Source organism: Anolis carolinensis, chromosome 3 (genome assembly GCF_035594765.1).
Source record: "Anolis carolinensis isolate JA03-04 chromosome 3, rAnoCar3.1.pri, whole genome shotgun sequence".
Taxonomy (NCBI): domain Eukaryota; kingdom Metazoa; phylum Chordata; class Lepidosauria; order Squamata; family Dactyloidae; genus Anolis; species Anolis carolinensis.
The window spans coordinates 1,208,610-1,226,726 of NC_085843.1; the positions used below are offsets into that span (position 1 = coordinate 1,208,610).

The 18,117-nt window shown below is 56.8% G+C and overlaps 1 protein-coding gene across 3 annotated transcripts in view; it reads right to left on the bottom strand.

The window, feature by feature from the left end:
* dnhd1 (dynein heavy chain domain 1) overlaps nucleotides 1-18,117 on the bottom strand; it is a 53,467-nt gene that overhangs the window by 755 nt on the left and 34,595 nt on the right. For 2 of the 3 annotated variants that reach the window (XM_008123609.3, XM_062974365.1), the window contains 20 exons: nucleotides 17,166-17,358; nucleotides 16,773-17,076; nucleotides 14,916-16,662; nucleotides 14,611-14,819; nucleotides 13,579-13,783; nucleotides 11,892-11,994; nucleotides 10,751-10,900; nucleotides 7,890-8,072; nucleotides 6,773-7,204; nucleotides 6,240-6,681; nucleotides 6,004-6,150; nucleotides 5,661-5,888; nucleotides 5,032-5,210; nucleotides 3,919-4,911; nucleotides 3,631-3,805; nucleotides 3,413-3,499; nucleotides 2,669-2,870; nucleotides 2,229-2,320; nucleotides 1,099-1,251; nucleotides 244-983 (listed from right to left, as the gene is read on the bottom strand). In XM_008123609.3, coding sequence (XP_008121816.2) covers nucleotides 244-983; nucleotides 1,099-1,251; nucleotides 2,229-2,320; nucleotides 2,669-2,870; nucleotides 3,413-3,499; nucleotides 3,631-3,805; nucleotides 3,919-4,911; nucleotides 5,032-5,210; nucleotides 5,661-5,888; nucleotides 6,004-6,150; nucleotides 6,240-6,681; nucleotides 6,773-7,204; nucleotides 7,890-8,072; nucleotides 10,751-10,900; nucleotides 11,892-11,994; nucleotides 13,579-13,783; nucleotides 14,611-14,819; nucleotides 14,916-16,662; nucleotides 16,773-17,076; nucleotides 17,166-17,358 — 6,964 coding nt within the window. The remainder of the gene's footprint in view (nucleotides 1-243; nucleotides 984-1,098; nucleotides 1,252-2,228; nucleotides 2,321-2,668; nucleotides 2,871-3,412; nucleotides 3,500-3,630; nucleotides 3,806-3,918; nucleotides 4,912-5,031; nucleotides 5,211-5,660; nucleotides 5,889-6,003; nucleotides 6,151-6,239; nucleotides 6,682-6,772; nucleotides 7,205-7,889; nucleotides 8,073-10,750; nucleotides 10,901-11,891; nucleotides 11,995-13,578; nucleotides 13,784-14,610; nucleotides 14,820-14,915; nucleotides 16,663-16,772; nucleotides 17,077-17,165; nucleotides 17,359-18,117) is intronic. The other variant, XM_008123610.3, reaches the window with a different exon arrangement.

Here is an 18,117-nt window from a genome sequence, read left to right on the forward strand (position 1 = left end):
GCTTTCTCGCTGGGTCAGGACCCCCACAGCTCGCCACCCCAATCAATCCCGCAGCCCTCGCTTTCTCGCTGGGTCAGGACCCCCTGCAGCTCGCCACCCCGATGGATCCCGCAGCCCTCGCTTTCTCGCTGGGTCAGGACCCCCACAGCTCGCCACCCCAATCAATCCCGCAGCTCTCGCTGGGTCAGGACCCCCACAGCTCGCCACCCCGATGGATCCCGCAGCCCTCGCTTCCTCGCTCACCTTCTGCTCCAGCTGGTAGCAGTCCACTGGCTGCTTCTCGGTGCGGGCCCGCTCCTGCAGCAGGGCCAGGAAGAGGTGTCGTGGCCGGTGGAAAGCAGCCAGCTGGAAGTGTGTGACCGGGTGGCCCCCGATGCAGGCCAAGTACCGGCAGAGCAGCTGGCAGCGCAGGCGCAGGGTCTCCAGCCAGAGCTGGGGGGGCTGGGGGCCGGTGGGGGCGAAGGGCAGCCAGGGCCCGGGCATCTGGCCCCGGAGCAGCTCCTGGAGGATGGCGCTGCAGCGGGTGGAGGAGCAGGGCGCCCCCTGTAGGTGGCCCTCCACGCAGCGCAGGTCCCGGCCCACTTGCGTGAGGAGGGCCAGCAGGGTGCCCCCCTCCTCCAGGAGGAAGCGCTGCAGGGGGCGATGGCGGGGCCGGGGCTGGCCTTGAGGGGGGCACCCGTGGTCCCCCGCCTCCCACCCGCAGCGCTCCAGCTGCCCCTGCAGCTCCTCCACCAGCGCCAGCCCCTCGCGCACCAGCCGCTCCAGGGCCTCCTGCTGCTCCTGCTGCCGCCGCTGGAGGAGGGGCGCTCGGGGCTGCCACAGGCCCTGGGAGGCCCACAGCGCCGAGAGCAGGACCTGGCTCTGCGCCGCCTGCATCTCCTCCCGCAGCCCGCTGCACAGCCCCACCCAGGAGGCCTCCATGGGGCTGGGCAGCTGTGCGATGCGGGCCTGGGTGGCGGCTGAGGCCTCCTCTTCCGAGAGCCCTGGGGAGAGAAGGCAGAGCAGAGGAGGCGGGCGGGTTGGGTGGGGAGAGCCTCAGGGGGCCACCCACCTGCCCACCCGCCTCCCTGTTCCCTCCTCCTCCTCCTCCTCCCTCACCTGGGGTTGGGTGGCCAATGACCAGGTCCAGGATCCTCTGGGGGCCGCTGCCCGGCTGCAGGCGCGCACTGGACGAGAGGCACTGGCGGCACAGGCTCTCTATGGCCTGAGCGTCTCCGCTGTCCAGGACGTGGCCGCCGTAGAGCATGGTTCCTACAGAGGTCCAAGAAGGGGCCGAGCAGCCATGGGCGGGCGTGCTCTACCCACCCCCCCACCCCCCAGAGCACCAGGCAAGGCTAGTCCATTAGGGACTCTGGGAGGAGGGGGCTGGCCTATTTATGTGTTTATTTCTTTCCCCACATTTGTACCCCTCCCTTCTCACCACAAAGGGGACTCAAGGTGGCCTTACAACAAGCGACAATTTGAAGCCCACAACATAGAATTTCAAAAATTTAACAATTACAATTTAAAACCAGACAATGAAAACATCAATTCAAATCACGCAAATTCAAATTGTCGTCCCAAGCCTGTCCATTAATCAATCCTATTAATTCAATCTCATTATTGCACTGCTTCAATTACTGCTCGAATGCTTGGTTCCACAGCCACGTCAGGTTTTTTCCTGAAGGACAGGAGGGAGGGGTCTGACCTGACTTCATTGGGGAGGGAGTTCCATAGGCGAGGGGCCACCACTGAGAAGGCCCTGTCTCTCCCCACAAACCGCACTTGCGAATCAGGTGGGACCGAGAGCAGGGCCTCCACTGACTATCTTAAATTCTGAGGTGGTTCATAGAGGGAGATAATGTTTGGACAGGTAAGCTGGGCCAGAACCGTTTAGGGCTGTATAGGCTAAAGCCAGCACTTTGAATTGTGCTCGGTAGCAGACAGGCAGCCAGTGGAGCTGACGTAACAGGGTGGTTGTGTGCTCCCTGTACACCGCTCCAGTGAGCAATCTTGCTGCGGCCGGTTGGACTACTTGAAGCTTCCAAACAGTCTCTAAAGGCAACCACACGTAGAGTGCGTTGCGTAGTCTATGTGAGATGTAACCAGAGCGTGGACCAACGTGGCCAAATCTGACTTCCCCAAGATATGGGCACAACAATGAAAGTAGGATCACTCCCAATTGGCGAATCTGTGTCTACCCTTGGGCCTCCCCTCCTTCCTTCCTGCCTACATTCCTACCTACCTACCTGCCAGTTCCATCAGAGCCTTCGGGCGCCTGTCATGCAGCCGGCTAAGCCTCTCTTTCATGTGAAGTCCCTGGGTCACTTCTCCATGGTTCCTGTCAGGACACACACACACATTTACTGAGGTGGACCAGGAACGCTGTGGCCTGGATCTTCCTACTTCATGCCATGCGCCGTGCTGCCCCAGGCGCACCAGGAGTGGAGCTACCAGCGGTGCTGCTTCCACCCTTCTATACGGCAGACTATTCAGCTGGGATGCCTTGGGGGGGGGGGGGGTGCTTGCATAGGTCAGCCTCCCTCCGCCCTGGCCACCCATTTCCATGCAGCAAGATGCAAGATGAGAGACAATCCGGCACACTGAGCCCACCAAAGGGCCTCCTTCTCCTGACCGAGGGGTTTCCATTCAGGACCACTACCGACTGGGACCCGCTCCCCTTCCTCACCAGAGGTACAGAGTGGCCTGGGTCCAGCGGCTGTAGTTCTGCCGGAAAACCAGGATGGCGTGGAGGATGAGGAAGGCAAGGGTCCTCCTGGTGTCCAGGCCGTGCACCTGGCCCTGCAGCTTCTGGTGCGTCCGCATCAAGATTCCCCTGAACTCCAGTGGCTCCTCGCAGAAGAAGACGGCAGCCTTGCGGTGGACAGGTCCTGGGTCAGAGAGGGGCATATCCAGCATCCAGGCGGGAGGGTTGGGGCCCTGAGACAAACAGGGCTGCTCGGGAGGGCTGGGCCAGAGCAGAGCACCAATACTTTGAGGCCGGGGGGGGGGGGGGGAGTATTGAGTAGAAGGCTGAGCAACAGGCCGCTCTCCCTTTCTGTGCCAGAGATGTGCACAGAGCCAGCCCTGGGTATTTTTTAATTGTAGGCGAACAGAATTTTGGCACCCCCCCCCAACCAATCACTGAAAAATAAAAGCGTTGGATAAGTGAAAATGTTGGATAATAAGGAGGGATTAAGGAAAAGCCTATTAAACATCAAATTACATTGATTTTATAAATTAAGCACCCAAACATCATGTTTTACAAGAAATCAGAAAAAGCCGTCTCAACTGCGCCCCCGTATGTTTTGCGCCCCAAGCGACCGCTTAATTGGCCTCATTGTTGGACCGGCTCTGGATGTGCGGGCCTTGTTCCAGGCAGAGCCCACCCTCACACTCCCCTCGGTACCCCTCTCCACCTCCTGCCCTGTACCTGGCACCGACTCGGGGGCATTGGCCGCTGTGATGAGCCAGAGGCGGAACTTGGCGTGGACTTCCAAGGTCTGGTGCTGTGCTGCACCTGGATGGGGGGAGCGTGGGTGTGGGCCTCCGGACTATGGAGCCAGGGGAGGCGGGTAAAGGAGCATGTCAACAGGGGAGGGAGGGAGAGAGGGAGGGGGGTCCTGAGCAGCGCTCCCTCCCAGCCCTCACCCATGGGCGCGTTCAGCAGCTGGTCCAACTGGAGGAGCACGTCAGGGTCCCAGTGGGCCTGGAGGTGGCAGTTGCTTAGGACCAGCCACTTGCCCTTCTTGGTGCAGGCCGGGAGTGCCCGCCACACGCGTCGGGGAGCGTCGGGAGTGCCGAAAGTGAGGACCACCACCTTCCCCTGCAAGGGAAGGCAGAACCCAGGCTCAGCCCCCGGGGAGGAGCCACCCAAGGCAGCCCAGCGTCACCCCCCCCCCCCCCCCCGGGAAGCCAAGCCCCATCCAACGGCCTCACCGCCCGTTTCCGCTGAGCGGCCATCTGCTGGATCCACAGCAGAGGCAGGGTGAAAGAGCCGTCCGAATCGGATGGAGGGGTGAGGAAGATGATAGGCCGGTTGGGTCGGCTGCAGGCATGCGGGTTGGCGGTCTCCGCCTCATCTGTCCGAGACCAGCCCAGCAGGCAGGTGGCCAGGTGCGCCATCACCTGGCTCATGGCGCTGGGGCGCAGCACGCGCCACAGGATAGCACGCTGGAAGGGGCCCAGGTGGGCGTGGCTGGGGCACAGGGCAGGGCCCACCACCGTGGAGGGCAGGCGCAGGTACTCCTGCCACTGCGTGCCCTGCTCCGCCAGTGATGCCTGCAGGCCCTGGAAGCCCGGCAACTGCTCCAGCGCACGGCACTCCTCCCAGGGCCCCGGGGCCACCCAGTGTGGGGCCGGGGGGGCACCCCTTTCCTCCTCTGGCAGCAGCAGCAGGGCCTTGGCAGCTGGCTCCCGCAGGCCCCCGCAAAAGGCCAGCCACTCTACGGGGCTGAGGGCCGGTGCCCCTGGGCTAGCTCCTTGCAGGGTGACCAGGGCTCCCAGGAAGCAGTAGAGGGGCCGGTCAATCTCCCGCAGGCTGGGCAGGACCTCGGTCAGCAGCTGCCGCAGGACGGCCTTGCTCAGCTCCAGAAGCCGGGCCTCCAGCGTCTCCTGCTTGTTGGCATCCTGTTGGCGCTTGCTGGTAGCCAGGGCCTGGCGCACCCATTCCACACAGGCCTCGCTGGGGAAGCGGTAGAATGGGTGCAGGTGGGCCACCTGCTGCAGCACCTTGTGCAGGGTCACCGCCACCCGGGCCACGCGTCGGTAGTTGTCGCAGATAGCCACCTGGTCCCGATGCTGGGCAGCCATGTGTTGGTGGGTGGCCTGTAGTGCCTGGATCTGGGTCTGCAGGAGGCGCACCATCGGCATGAAGTTCTCCTCCTCCAGCAGCGACCGCTGCGGCTGTGAGATCAGTTCCAGAAGCTCCTCCTGTGGAAGGGAGGCCGAGACCAGTGAGTAAGTGGCAGGGGGCCGGGAGGCGTGGCAGAAGGCCGAGAGACCGAGAGGCAGAAGGCCCCTTTGCCCTGCCCTCCCCTCCCCCCTCATCACCTCTGTGGCCTCCAGCTTGCTCTCCAGGTGCAGGAGAGCCAGGTGCAAAGCCTGCCGGTTCTTCAGGGTCTCCCGGCGTTCGGCCTTCAGCACCTCGCTCAACAACATGTCCTCCAGTGCCTTTGGGCTCAGACTGAGGTCAATCATGTTCAGACTCTTCAGAACCATCTGGTCCACCTCTGATAAGGGGAAGAGAAGAAGATGGGGGTGGAGGTGCTCAGCCACAGGCCAGTCAAGAGGCAATTGGTCTGCTGGATGATATGCTGACCCGTGGGGCAGGAGCCACAGCGTGGGGGGCAGGGATCCCTTAGTGTATCTCCTCTCCCTGAGCTTCAGGGCCCTGCCCAGTTCAACACAGGACCCTGCTGGCAGGTGACATCTCTTTGCCTCTCTCCTTTATCACCAGTGTCCACGATCTCTTGAAGACCGAATAGATCCCAAAAAGACCCCACCTGGCTATTTGCCCCTCTGACATTTCTGCTTTCACAGGCAGACACTACACACACAACTGGAAACACCACTAGTCCAACGGCACCAAGAGGAATTGAGCAAGGAAGCTGGCAGAGCATCCTCAGCCAGGTGGCCCCAATCCCTGCTTCCTGCAGGACCCGACAGTGGGGTGCCCTCACCTGCAGCCAAAGACTCAAAGGGAAGCTCGGTGCAGAGGTACAGTTGGAAGGAAGGCAGCACCTTCACCTCCTCCTCTTCTTGCTCTTCCTTCTCCTGCTGCAGCTCTGCAGCCTTGGCAGGGAGGACAAGGCCTTCAGTTCCCCAGAAGGACTTCTTCTGCATCAGCTGCCGCAGGGTTGGGCACCAGGGGACGTTCTTCTCAAAGTTCATCAGCAGTACCGGCGAGTCTGCAAAGGGGCCCAGGGAGCACTCTTACTGCTAGGCTTCCTTGCTAAATCCATCTTTGGTGTCCATGTGGCCCCTACCAGCCCAGCCCAGCGCAGCCCATCCCGACCCACTCACTGTGGCTGATGGCCTTCCGGAGGGTGTGCTCCAGGTCGGGGTCGGTGAGTGACAGGATTTCCAGGTTGTTTTCTGGGATCTCGTCCCAACCGCCCTGCTCCGCCATCTCTGGCACGAGCTCCGCAAGGATATAGGCCTGGGATTCCTCTGGCGAGAGAAGGCAGGGTCAGTACCAAGCGGTTCCCGGGATGGCTCCTGGCCCACCTGCTTAACCGTTGTGTGCCTCCTCCACTCACGATGTTCTAGCGAGGGAGTAGAGAGGAGCCAGACCAGAGCCTGCCCATTGGGGTCCACCAAGAGGGGCCACCGGTGGGCTTGCGCATGAAGGCTGGAGAGCAGGATGGTGGCCATGAGGCGGCTCTCTGGGTCCTTGGGCTTGCGGAGCCGATCCCAGATGCGTTGTTCCCCAGGGGAGCTGAGCAGAGAGAGCAGGTCTAGCGGCCGCTGGGCCTCCAGCAGCGGGGGGCCGAGGGGGGCCGGGCCAGGGCAGGGCAGACCCTCCTGAAGGGTCCGGCGGATGTCGTCTGGTTCCAGGGGGACCTCACAGCCGGCCAACAGCGCCTGCCATTTCTCCAGAAGCTCTTCCCGACGGGACGGAGGGAAGGGGCCCAGGTAGGAGACGGTAGCCGCGCAGAGCAGTGTATTGCCATACATGGTGCTGCGGTGGTGCTCCAGGCTCTGCGGCAGAAAGGGAGCGCATGCTCAGGAACTCTGAGGGCAAGCCCAAGAGGCTGCACTCAAGGCCATGGGGCTCCTTCCGGGTCCTCACCTTGATGAGCGTGGTCCAGTTGGCCAGGTGCTCCGCCACAGAGTTCTCCACCGTGGAGGCCTCCTCCTTGGCCTGCAAGGATTGTGTGAGCTGCTGCACCAGCTTCTCCTGCCGCTCCTGCTTCTCCTTCAGCTCCTGGATCCGGGCCTCCGTGGCCTCCTTCAGCTGTTCCGCGTGCAGGCGCCGGTCGCCCAGCTGATTTTTTTCTGTGTTAAGCTGCACGTCACAGCGCTCCAGCTGCATCATGGCCGGTTGCCAGTTGCGCAGTGCAGAATGGTACCGGTAAATGGCAGAGATCCACTGCCAGAGGGCTGCCACGGCTTGGCTGATGTTCTTGAGGAAATCCACGGTGAAGTTCTCCACAGCCAGCGCCTGGCCCAGCGCCCTGAAGAGCTCCGTGGAGAAGTTCTCTTTTGGGTAGAAGACCAGGTCCTGGGGAAGAGCACAAGGCATGTGAGCTGAGCCACACGTGCAAAGGCCAAGGGCATACAAATCCCATGTGCGGCCCACAGCCCTGCTCCAGGCCTCACTGGGACAAAGTTCCATGTTCCATAAGGAGGACGTCACACATTCCTGAGCAAGGAAGCACAAGACTTGCCCAAGGTCACCCAGGACGAGTGAGGCTCGGGGCTCCCAAGAGTCCCACTGCACCCGCCGACCCACGTCTCCCATGGGAGGCTTAATATCCTGAAGGCTCCAGGTTCTGTGTGGCCTTGGAAGCAGCACCTGCATAGGCTCAGGCCTGGCTAGTCTTTGGATGGGAGGATGTCTGGGCATAGCAGGCAAGAAGGCAATGACGAACCGCCTCTGACTGCTCTTGTGTAAGAAAGGCCTGCTGTGAAATTGGGGCCCCAAAGGCAACTGGCATAGATACTAGTTGAGAGACCTTGAGCACTGAGAAGCCTGGAGTATTGCAACGAGCTAGGACCCTCCTGGGATTCCCATCCAGCTCCTGCTTTGCCAGTTGCATGGAAGTGGACCATGTAAGACGCTTGCCCACACTTTTAGGGGTCAATCCCTAGAGACATGGGGGCCTGTCTACAAGGGGCCCGCTGTGCAATTAGTCCATTGCCACCAGCCAGGGAGCCTCTGGCGGAGGCGCTCCTGCCTTCCTCACCTGGTAGAAGTCCTCCCGGTTGAGGAGCATCTTGGCGCTCTCCCACCCCGGTTCCTGCTGGAACATCAGGCAGAGTATGTCGGTCACCCTGACCACGGTGGCCGGGGGCTGGCGGTAGCTACGCAGCTCCTCCACGTCGTGCAGGTGCAGCATGGCCACGGCAGTCTGGTAGTCTTGTCGCACCTGAGAAAAGAGAGCAGGGAAGAGACGAGAAGAGAAGGGTGGCCTTGGGGGCAGCCGTCCTGTCACGAGCGGATTGAATGAAACTGCGTGATTGGGAGTGTAGCTAAGGGCCTGTTGAGACCCGCTAAGGCTGAAGAGATTTGGAACCTGGAAAACGATATTATGGAGAAACAAAGGAGGTTGGGAATAATTAATTGTGGCATGAATGAATAGTGCTGAGGGAGGAAACTGGTGGACTGCCGACAATAACTAACCTGGGAAATGTTGGTGCAAACAGCATCGCTTTACATGGTTAGAGAGAATCATTCTTTAGCATACGGAAGTCGGAAACAATGGTTCCTTACGTTAAGGAAGAAAAACAACATCTCTGCGGAATTGATAGAGTTTCAGCACATCTTAGCTGAACGACAGGTTGTAAAAACAACCCAGAACAACAGGATGTCAAATCTATGAGAAATGCGGAATCTGTCCACCCGCCACCTCTTTCCAAGTTGGCCTCAATGGAGGACGATGAGTATGTATGTGAATGAATGTATGTGGCGTGAATGCTGAGTAAATGTGGATGTTCCTGTTTCTCTGTGTAACCAATCTAGCTATTATAAAACCAGTACTGGGTCTGTGTGTCGACTTCTTTCTCTGAAAGTGCCTGATGCAATCTGCCCCACTGGAAATGGATTCAAAAACATTTTAAGGTTCAAAAAAAGGATTCTTGACAGTCCCTCCCTCAACCCCCTGTAATGAAGTATGAATTTTGGTTTACAGATGTTATGTTTAATTGTGTGTTTATGTTTAAAAGGATAAGTATTATAGTTATTACATGAAGGGAGTAGCCACCTCAGCGTTCTGAGGCTGGTTGCCATAGAAACGTAGCTGCTGCTGTAGAAATGTAACTATTTCGAAGCTAGCAAGAAAGGGGCGGAGCTAGCTGGATGAAAAAGGAGGGAATGTTTTAAAAAGAGTTCAGTCTGTGCTGTGATGAGGCACAGGGAAGATTGATTCCAGGTTGATGGGAATCATCATGGAAAGAAGTGACAAGTGGAGTGCTGCAGGGCTCCGTCCTGGGCCCAGTTCTGTTCAACATCTTTATTAACGACTTAGACGAAGGGTTAGAAGGCACGATCATCAAGTTTGCAGATGACACAAAACTGGGAGGGATAGCTAACACTCCAGAAGACAGGAGCAGAATTCAAAACGATCTTGACAGACTAGAGAGATGGGCAGAAACTAACAAAATGAAGTTCAACAGGGACAAATGCAAGATACTTCACTTCGGCAGAAAAAATGGAAATCAAAGATACAGAATGGGGGACGATGCCTGGCTTGACAGCAGTGTGTGCGAAAAAGACCTTGGAGTCCTCATGGGGAACAAGTTAAACATGAGCCAACAATGTGATGCGGCTGCTAAAAAAGCCAATGGGATTCTGGCCTCATCAATAGGGGAATAGCGTCTAGATCCAGGGAAGTCATGCTCCCCCTTTTCTATTCTGCCTTGGTCAGACCACACCTGGAATCACACTGTGTCCAATTTTGGGCACCGCAGTTGAAGGGAGATGTTGACAAGCTGGAAAGCGTCCAGAGGAGGGCGACTAAAATGATTAAGGGTCTGGAGAACAAGCCCTATGAGGAGCGGCTTAAAGAGCTGGGCATGTTTAGCCTGCAGAAGAGAAGGCTGAGAGGAGACATGATAGCCATGTACAAATACGTGATGGGAAGTCATAGGGAGGAGGGAGCAAGCTTGTTTTCTGCGGCCCTGCAGACTAGGACGCAATGGAACAAGGGCTTCAAACTACAGGAAAGGAGATTCCACCTGAACATCAGGAAGAACTTCCTGACTGTGAGAAGGGCTGTTCGACAGTGGAACTCTCTCCCCGGACTGTGGTGGAGGCTCCTTTTTTGGAGGCTTTTAAGCAGAGGCTGGATGGCCATCTGTCGGGGGTGCTTTGAATGCGATTTCCTGCTTCTTAGCGGGGGGATGGACTGGATGGCCCATGAGGTCTCTTCCAACTCTACTATTCTATGATTCTAAGGATACTCAATTATTCATTTTGAGTCGGTTTTAAATAAGTTTGGTGACTTATTTAATGTAGTCTGTGTCCTGGAAAGGCACAGAGAATCCGTGATAGTATATCACAGGGGTGACTGTGGTTTGAAGTCACTGGATAGTCCAAGTTTCAGACTTTGGGAACCAATCCCAGCTGGACTCACAGAGATCCATTGAAGTAACAGTTAGAAAGGAGCATAGGAATAGGTTTTAACTACTTTAAGTAAAAGAAGTGATACTTTAGAGAGTTTGATTCATCTCATTCTAGTATTGTAACTGTTAAGAAGAATACCTCTAAGTGAAACATCTTTTGTAACCACCAAGCTTATGCCTGAATAAACTTGTTATTGTTCTTTCAACATCCAAGCCTCTGTCGCATATATTCTAAACCAAGTTATGCTACCGTCTAAAGTGAATAAGAAGGAAGAAGAAATAAAGTAAAAGGTCTCCTCCATGAGTCTTTGGTGGTTGCATCTTTCCAAATTGGTGGCAGTCGATATTAGTTGTTTACAAATTTGGGGCAGCGGGTGGGATAAAAAGATTTCCCCTGCCTGAAGGAGCCTTAGACATTCACAGTCCTTTACACCCCCTCCCCACAGCCACAGCCCCACGGAGCCCCAGAGCGAAGGGGGAGCACCTTCTTCATGGCCATTTCCTTCTCCTTCTCCAGGACTTCCCGCTCCTGGGTCAGGGCCTCAATGCGGGCCTCGTACTCCCGGCACTCCTTCTCCTGCTGCCGCAGCACCTCCTTCTCCCGCTCAATTTCCCGCTGGCTCTGCACCATTTGCTGCAAGAGAGAGAGGGAGGCAAGGCTATACACTGGGCCTGACAGGAACCCAGTCCCAATGGTACCAGTGGCTGTAATGGCCTCCTCAGTGGCCGTGAGCACAAAAGGTACTTGGTGTGTGGAAAGAGGATGCCCAGTATGGATGGACTTCCGTCCTGACTTTATTTATTTATTTTTACAGCATTCATATTCCCCCCTTCTCACCCTGAAGGATACTCAGGGCAGATCACAGAACATATACACTGCAAACATTCACTGCCGTTACATATACAGGACAGACAACATAGAGGCACGTTGGCATTTTTGAGCGTGGAGGTTGTGCTTGCTTTCGGCCATGGGCGGGGGGAGGGGGGTGTCGCTCTATCCTCTATGACGACAAGCGCTTTGGTCACAGACATTTTCCTCCTGTTCTTTGATCGCCAGCATTTTCTGGTACAGTATTTCCTTTTATGGTGCTGTAAATACCTCCCCGCTTAAGCGGTGCCTAATTTCTCTACTCACAGGTCAAGCTTAGGTGACCTGCTTAGGAGGACAGTGAGCAGGGCTGAAGGTCGGGTGCTCACCCCAACCTGGACTTGAACTGCCAACCTTCCGCTTGGTAAAGATCTATTGGTGGTGGTGATTAGACAGCTGAACTAAAGCCTGGCCCACAGGAGGCTGAGTTTCCGCTGCCACTGGATCTCCGCAGGGAGAAGGGATGAGGAGGAGAGTGTCCTCAGATCTGACACCACAGTGACAGCACCGTAAAGATCTGTCAAGAGATTTGTTGTCCTTTCCTCTACAGCAGTGGTTCTCAATCTGGATGCTTTTGGCCTGCAACTCCCAGAAATCCCAGCCAGTTTACCAGCTGTTAGGATTTCTGGGAGCTGAAGGCCAAAAACATCTGGCGACCCCAGGTTGAGCACCACTGCCCTACAGGCAGACTACCCCCCCCCCCAAAAAAAAGGTCGGCAGGCACTAAAAACCTCTGTTGCTGCTCTGAGGACCTCACCTCTTTGATCTTGACCAGCTTTTGTTGCAAGAATTGGGCGTCCCGCGTGTGCTCCTGCTGCCTCTTGCTCACTTCGCCCATCTTGACCAGCGCCATCTTCACCCTGCAGGGGAGGAACCGGCCCCATGGGCATCAGGGGGGCAGGGGCCTCGCTTCCAGGGCCCCACAAGGCCTCCTCGTGTGTTGGGGCTGCTCTGCCTGGAGGCCTTGGGCCGCTCTTCGTTGTGGGGGGTGGCCGCTCCAGGCGCAACCGACCGTAAGGACTCTGAGCCAGGCTTTGCATCCCCTGCCCGGATTCCTGAAGGCTCTTGGTGAGCGCGCTATATTATGAAGTACCTGTGAGGCATTTACTGTTTCTAAGTGCCGTTCTATGCCTCATCTAAAACAGTAACACTTGCAACCCCCAATCCAACCACTGAGTACTGTTATTCTTGTGCTGCCAACACTGCATTTGCCCAGCCTGCCTCGAAGGACCCTTCACAGGCAGGGAGAGGAGAACATCTAGATCGCCAATGGAAAGGGATGATGGGCGCTGCCGTCCCACAGCTCTGGGAGGGCTAGTCGTCAATACTGCCGGTTGCAGCTGGGTGAGTGGCAGGAGGGGGAACCTCCCGACTCCCCCCACCCCAAGGAAAGCCAGTCCCCTGAAAATATGATGTGCAGATTTGATAAATGTGGATTTGTTAGGTGTGGGTATGAATGAACAGAATGGAAAGAAGGAATGAGAGCTAACAATTTAGAAGACACCCTTCAAAAATATTAAGGCCTGCAATGACAAAATCATTAACCTGCTCAGGAACCGTAATTAAAACCTGCTAATGAGAACTGAAATGGTTGACCTGCCTAGTAAACTGTGATAAGAACTTCTGATATTGCTGACTTGATGAACTTTTGGAGAAAAACAATGTGTTTAAATTAATCAAGACAATGGCTCTTTTAACTTAAGGAAATGTTTACAATGTTAAGAAGGAAGTCAACGCAAGACCAACACCAATCAAGAAGAGTCAACGTCTGCCAGGAAACTGAGATGGAATCAGCTTGTTCCTGGATGGAAGACATCTGTCAGTAATTTACAACTTTGGGACAATATCAACAAAATGTTGCTATATAAGAGACCTCCTAACATTCCAAAAAGTGTGACAGACAGCAGAGCTGTTCACCTGCCTCTCTGCTCCAAGGGTGTATGGGAGTGTCAGATCGGCAAAGGAAAGCAGAATTCTAGGCACTTGGCCTCTTTTTCTCAAGGGAAGAGGAAGGAGTGCGTTTTGGACTCATGTTCTTTTTGGAGTTTTGGCGTTTTAGATGTTTTAGAAGCGTTGGTGCGTTGGCAAATTTGCAAGGAAGCAGCCTGGCCTAACAGGTGTTCTTCATGGAGGAGGAATGGAGAAATGGTGGAGTATGCATGAGGATGAATGCATGTACATGTGCGTGGATAGTGAGTAAAAATGCAACCCCCTTTGTTTGTTAGCCAACGTAACTGTAGGTTGTTTGTGGAATCCAATGTAGTTACCCAGAATCTGTATGTCTAATGTCATTCTTTGTGTAAAACTTCTGGAAAAGTTCTGATATCCCCTCTCACGCTGGAAACTGCAACCTTTGTTTTAAAAAGTAATTATGACACCAGGGTCCAGGGAAGCGCCAGAAAGGCCCCCATAAGCCTCCTTTGCACTGGAGGAGCCGGACTGACCTCTCCATTTGTTTGCTGCACTTCTCCTGCATGGAGTCCAAGAGTACGATGAAGGTGTCCAGAAAGTCCAAGAGACTCTTTGGGCTGACCAGGGGCAGGTGAGTGTTAAGGAAAGCGGCATGAGCAACGGCTGAGGAGTGGAAGCGGGCAGCGGCCTTGGTCAAGCGGCGCAAGAGGTCCTTGTGGGCATTCAGCGACGGCAGCTCTAAGAGGAGACAGGCAGGCGGGCAGACAGATAAGCAACTCCAGTCGGGCCACAGGGACTCAGGGCCTGGCGAGTGCGCTCTTTTGAGCAGCAGCCAAATTCATTAGGAGATATGCTGGGCCAGGGTAAAGACCCCCGAGCCACCCCCCCCCCACACACACACACACATTCTCCAGCCATTCCCTCACCCTGCACACACATACCACCACCACCCCCAGCACCTAGTATGTACAGTGTAGTCAGCCATTGCCTTCCAGGACTCAGGCATGCCAGTATTTTTGGACCAGTCAAGTGGGGATTTGGCTCAGGGGAACTCTGGTTCACAAATGCCATGAGGGACAGTTGTGATGCCAGAGCCTGCCACTGAGGATGGAAAGCGGACGTGAGGTGCAAACTGCCCCGGAAGGACCGAGCGCCTCTGCAGACGAGCAAAGGATGGTCACCTTGGGATGTTTGTCCCAGTCCAGCACTCCATAGGACTCTGCTTGTTGCCAGAGAAAAGGAGACACGAAAGGGAGCCGGGAGGCACGGGTGATGCGTAGCCATCCTCCCTCTCCATGAAGGGCTGGGTAGAAATCTCCCCACTGAATTTATGTATTTATAGATCGACCCCACCTGCCTCTTCCAGATCCAAACATCAAGCAGGGGGTGGGTTTCAGAAGCAACCTTGACACTTCCGAGTTTGAATGTCCCCTCAAAAGGGAGAAAGCATATGCGCCATATGGAAGATGAGAGGAAACCAGCACGGCCTCGGCCCACACGCAGACGCTGGTGAGGAAACAGCCCACAAAGGATAGGGTGAGTTGACAACCAGGACGGGCGCCTACCTCGGGTGAGCCGCATGGGCTGCTTGAGGTGCTTCTTGAAGTGCTTGGAGGCCACCTCCTCCAGCGAGGCCTGGCTCCAGGGCTGGTACACCTCCAGGCAGCAGAGCAGCTGGCCCAGGGCCACGGCCGTCAGCGGGGGCAGCGCTATGGGCCTCGGACCGCCCAGCAGCAGCAGCACGTGCAGGTTGGAGCGCACAAACTGGAAGAATCTACAGAGGAAGACAAACGGGGCTGGGGATCCAGGCACCACCACCGGCTCCAGTCTTCCCTATCTACCCCCCCCACACACACCTCCCCCAACGTACTTTTGGAGAATGATCTCGTCCCGCATGGTGCGCTTGATGGCAGGGTTCTCATGCAGCATGGCTGGGATGATGGACACAGCGTCGTCTGGGCCGTAAAGCCCTGGGCATGTGCCCTCTGCCATCAGCGCCAGGACCAGGTGCAAACTGGCCAGCCGCATCCCGGGGTGCACCAGCAGCAGCACCCGGGCACCCTTGACAGCTGCCTTCCAAGTAGCCAGCCGCATGAATCCCAGAGTTTCCGCCTCATCTGCTTTGGCCGGCAGCTCCATGACCAGGGAGTCGGTGGCACGTGCCACCAGGGTCACCAGTGTCTGCCGCCCCGTGCATCGGCTGAAGGAGACAAGGGCCGCATGTCTGTCGGGGCCACAAAGAAGGCGGCTCAGGCGCACTATGTGCCTCAGCCCCTCAGTGCACAGCAAGAAGTCAGGGGGTATGCTGGGGGCCAGCTGGCTCTCCAGGGCCTTCCAGAGCTTCTCCTGATAAGGGTTGTGAGCTGTGGGACTGTAGGCATCGGTGCCCAGATCCTTGCTGAAGACAATATCCCTCACGGACTCGCCCTGCAGCAGCAAGAGGTGCGACGGCAACAATGGGCCGGAGATCTCCTTCCGGGAGGTCAAGGACCGGTGCTTGACTCGCACGGAGGAAGGGCGGCGGGGAGAGGCATGAGGCTCACCCACCCGCGGCGGTTCCGGCGTGCTCGCCTCTGAGCCGGTCTCCCATTTCTTCCCAGCTTCTGGGTCCTCAGTCTCCACCTCAGCGGACTCACACTCAAGCACTGGCATTGGGGAAGGGTCTGTTTTCGGAGCTGGCGCAGGACGGTCAAGCGCAAGAGGCGGCGCCTGCTCCACAGGGTCCCACGGGTCAGAGTAGTCCCACTTGTCGGTGCAGCAGAAACCCTGCTCGAAGTGCGCACTTAGCAAGAGATCCTCTTTGTCAGGCATTTCGTCTTCAGTGACACAGACACCAGAGATGCTGGAAAGTTGGAAGGTGACGTTGCCTCGACTAGGGAGGTGGGAGGCTTGGGTGACGGAGGATGGCACCATGCACCCAACCTGCCGCTTGGCACAGAAGTTGGCCATGGCAATCTCCCCCAGCATATGCCCACACAGCTCACGCTGGTGCTTGCCCCGCAGTGGGTCGCTGAAGACCCGCAGGCTCTCGTGGATCCAGAGGCGCACAATGAGCCGGACAGTGAGGACTGTGGTGTAGCCTGGCCCCGTGTGCAACCGGCTCATGCCAGAAGTGCGGCGACTGACCACCGCCTTGGAGCTGGAGTCATCCAGGGGGCTGGAGAGGTGAATGCCTGGACGGGGCCGCAGCAGCAGCATGCCCTTGATCACCTTCTGAATGGCGTGCAAAGAGAACTGGAAGAGGCAGCAGGCGGGAGAAGGCTGGAACTGTTTCCTGGCCGCCTCATAGGCCTCAACGGTTGCCCGCACGATGGAGGAGGCCAGGTCGCCATGCCGCGTCAGCATGGGGAACTTCTCCAACCAGGTAAAAACAGTGCCTGTGTACATGCAGAACAGCGAGTCCCTGGTCACTGGGGGCAGCCCCACAGTGCTGAACAGCCGCCCAAAACGAGGGCAAATGGGCCGCGCCCCTGTCATGGGCACAGACAGGGTGCCAAAGCAGTTGAAGGATGTGGCTGGACACTGCTGCAGCTCCAGGGTCTCTGCATGGTAGAACTGTTGCTGTGTCAGGGCCTGGCGCAGGGTTTCTGCCACAGGGCTGGAGCCGCGGGTTGGGTCTGAAATAGAGAAGAGTAGGTGAAACAGTTGTTGTGGCACAACCTGGGAGACCAGCCCTCTAGGAGCCGGGGCAAAGGGAGAGCCTGCTGAGGCAGTGGGATCCACTCACCCACAAAGGCCATGTGCAGGTCCTCCACCAAGAAAAGGCTGCCAGCCTTGGCGGCCATGCCCCTGGCTTGCTTGCCCCCGGGGAAAAGGCCCTTCTCTCGTGCTGTACTGAGGAACCTCCGGAGCATCAGGTGCCGCAGGTGGGAGGCGCTGAGGGCCGGCGTGAGGCATACACGATGGTAAAGGTAATTGGGCTGCACCAGCATCTCAGCAAAGGAGGACTTCCCGGAGCCAGGCTCCCCGACCAGGAGGACCGGGTGGTCCGCGCTGAGGAGCAGGTCCACCACAAAGAGCACCCGCTCGTACTGCAAGGCAAAGTGTCTCCCATGCCACAAAGGAAGGAACACACAGCACTTCTTTCGCTCCAAAGGGAACGCCTACGCTTCCCCCTTACCTGCGGCAGGACCGAGAAGCTCCCAGGGTTGACCTTGACGCGCTGGGACAAAAAGGATCCCTTGAAAGGCTCCAGGCGGCCGCTCTCCACGACAGGGCAGAGGTCGAAGACGGAGTCCGCGGGAGGCAGCTCTATCAGGCAGTTGCTGCTGAGCAGGGTTCGGCGGACAAAGCGGTCAAAGCAAGGCCAGTGCCTGAGCAGAAAGTATGCCAAAGAAGAGGTGATCATGCCGGGCAACACTGTGTTTCTGGCTCTTGCAGCCAATCTCCCCAAGAACGCTGCCTTCCACTCATTACATAGAGGTTTCTACCTGCACCTGGACCCTCCCTTGGCTCCCATCTAATTGGGGGAAGAGCTACCATTTCCTGCCTCCTTCTCTCAAGAGCCCCACATGGGGCCAGCCACAAGCTTCCTATTCTGCCTTGCAAAAGAAAGGAAAAACGGAATGTTCTTTATGTGTATGTCCCACAAATGGAAGTCACAGACTACCTGCTAGTCCCACAGAGCTCTTCCCAACTAGGCAAAATCCATCTTGACTTAAAGCCACATGCACTTGTGAAGGGGGAGGACCATTTCAGGCCAGGTTTCTGAGAAAGGCACATTGAGTAGAATCTGCAGGAACAGAGATCTGACAAAGGCAGAATGGAGTGGGACTATGCCTTCCCTGGATCTAGACACTAGACTCCTGTTGATGAAGCCTGGAATTCTGATGCTGCCATGTTGTTGACTCATGTTCAACTTTCACACTGACTGTTGTCAAGCCAAGTGTTGCCCATCCCATATAACTTTTGGTGAGGTGGGGTGCTGTGCAGCTGTGGTAGATCCCAAAGAGAACCCCCACCTTGTCCTCCCATGGCAACAAGCCGACCCAGCTGACCTTGCTCCTCCACTGCGCTTCGGACTAACTCTCTGCCATTCTGCCCTCAGACACCTGGGTGAGGGGCAAAAAGCC